This window comes from Octopus bimaculoides, chromosome 15 (assembly GCF_001194135.2).
Source record: "Octopus bimaculoides isolate UCB-OBI-ISO-001 chromosome 15, ASM119413v2, whole genome shotgun sequence".
Lineage (NCBI taxonomy): Eukaryota > Metazoa > Mollusca > Cephalopoda > Octopoda > Octopodidae > Octopus > Octopus bimaculoides.
This window is the reverse complement of record NC_068995.1, coordinates 30,682,134-30,683,353: the sequence shown is the minus strand read 5'-3', so window position 1 is coordinate 30,683,353 and position 1,220 is coordinate 30,682,134. Positions and strand designations below refer to the sequence as shown.

The following is a 1,220-nucleotide window of genomic DNA, read 5'->3' as shown; positions in this document are numbered from 1 at the left end:
TTTCTCCTCCTCCCCTCTTTCTCCTCCTCCCCCTCTTTCTCCTCCCCCTTTCCCCCCTTTCTGCTCCTCCTACTCCTTCTGCTCCTCCTCCTCTTTCTGCTCCTCCTCCTCTTTCTGCTCCTCCTCCTCTTTCTGCTGCTCCTCCGCTTTCTGCTCCTCCTCCTCTTTCTGCTCCTCCTCCTTATTGGTGCCTCTATTGCATCTAGAAAGGCAAACAATTATAATTATAGCATCATATTAATTTTTCTCTCTTCTTCCAGGCTGAAGCCGTTAGTGATCATTATCCAATTGAAATAGTTTTTGAAAATAAATGTGGAAAATCGACGGATAGTGTGGTTGGCTAAAGAGATTCAAATAAAGAACAGTCCTTAAATAATAAACACTTCAAATTTTATATTGTATTCTTGTTGTTCTTTGAGGTTTTGGCTTTTCGAATTGTATTTTGGTTTGTCGTTGAACCAGATATCCAATTGATAATCGATGACTGATCAATATAACTTAACTGAAATCGAACTCAGTAAGATGTATGAACAAAGATCACAAAATAAATGAAGATAACGCAATATCGCAAGGCCTAGGTCAACTTTGCTATTCATCAGTCCAGGATCAATAAAATAAGTACCAGCTGAGTACTGGGGCCAATGGTATTGATTAATCCCTCAACTTAAAATTGCTGGCCTTGTACCAAAAAATTTGAAGCCATTATTATTATTATTATTATTATTATTATTATTATTATTATTATTATTATTATTACTGAGTGAGAGGGTAGTGCATGCCATGAAAGTAACACTAGGATAAATTATACGAGGTCCAGTATATCCATCATGATTAACCCGTCTGATAAAGGTACGCCGGGCACATGCATCACAACCATATGTGCGCGACATAGTGATTTCATACCAAGATAAACAGCGCATGATATTGCAGGTGGGGTTCAGTTAGAATTTTCTTTAGGTCGAGTAGCCCATCCAGCTCAAAAGGTCCCTGAATAAGGTTTGTTTAAGGATGTTGAACAAAACATCCATGTTTCCAAAGGTGAATTATTCAAACCCCAAAGAATTCCTCTCAACACTTGGCTATGATGCTCCCCCACTACTTCTGCTCATGATCAGAGATGCACATGTTGTCAGCCACCAAGGGACATGCTCAATATTTGCTGTAGCCCATCTTTTATACCAAGACAAAACAATGTATATGATAACACTTCCAATCAGTTA

The 1,220-nt window shown here is 38.7% G+C and overlaps 1 protein-coding gene across 1 annotated transcript in view; it reads left to right on the top strand.

The window, feature by feature from the left end:
* The window catches only part of LOC106867620 (deoxyribonuclease-1), a 33,669-nt gene extending 33,275 nt beyond the window's left edge, over positions 1 to 394 (top strand). Inside the window, exon 7 of the mRNA XM_014912546.2 lies at positions 261 to 394. Within this exon, the coding sequence (XP_014768032.1) occupies positions 261 to 344 (84 nt within the window). The 3' untranslated portion in view covers positions 345 to 394. The remainder of the gene's footprint in view (positions 1 to 260) is intronic.
* The last annotated feature ends 826 nt before the right edge of the window (positions 395 to 1,220 follow it).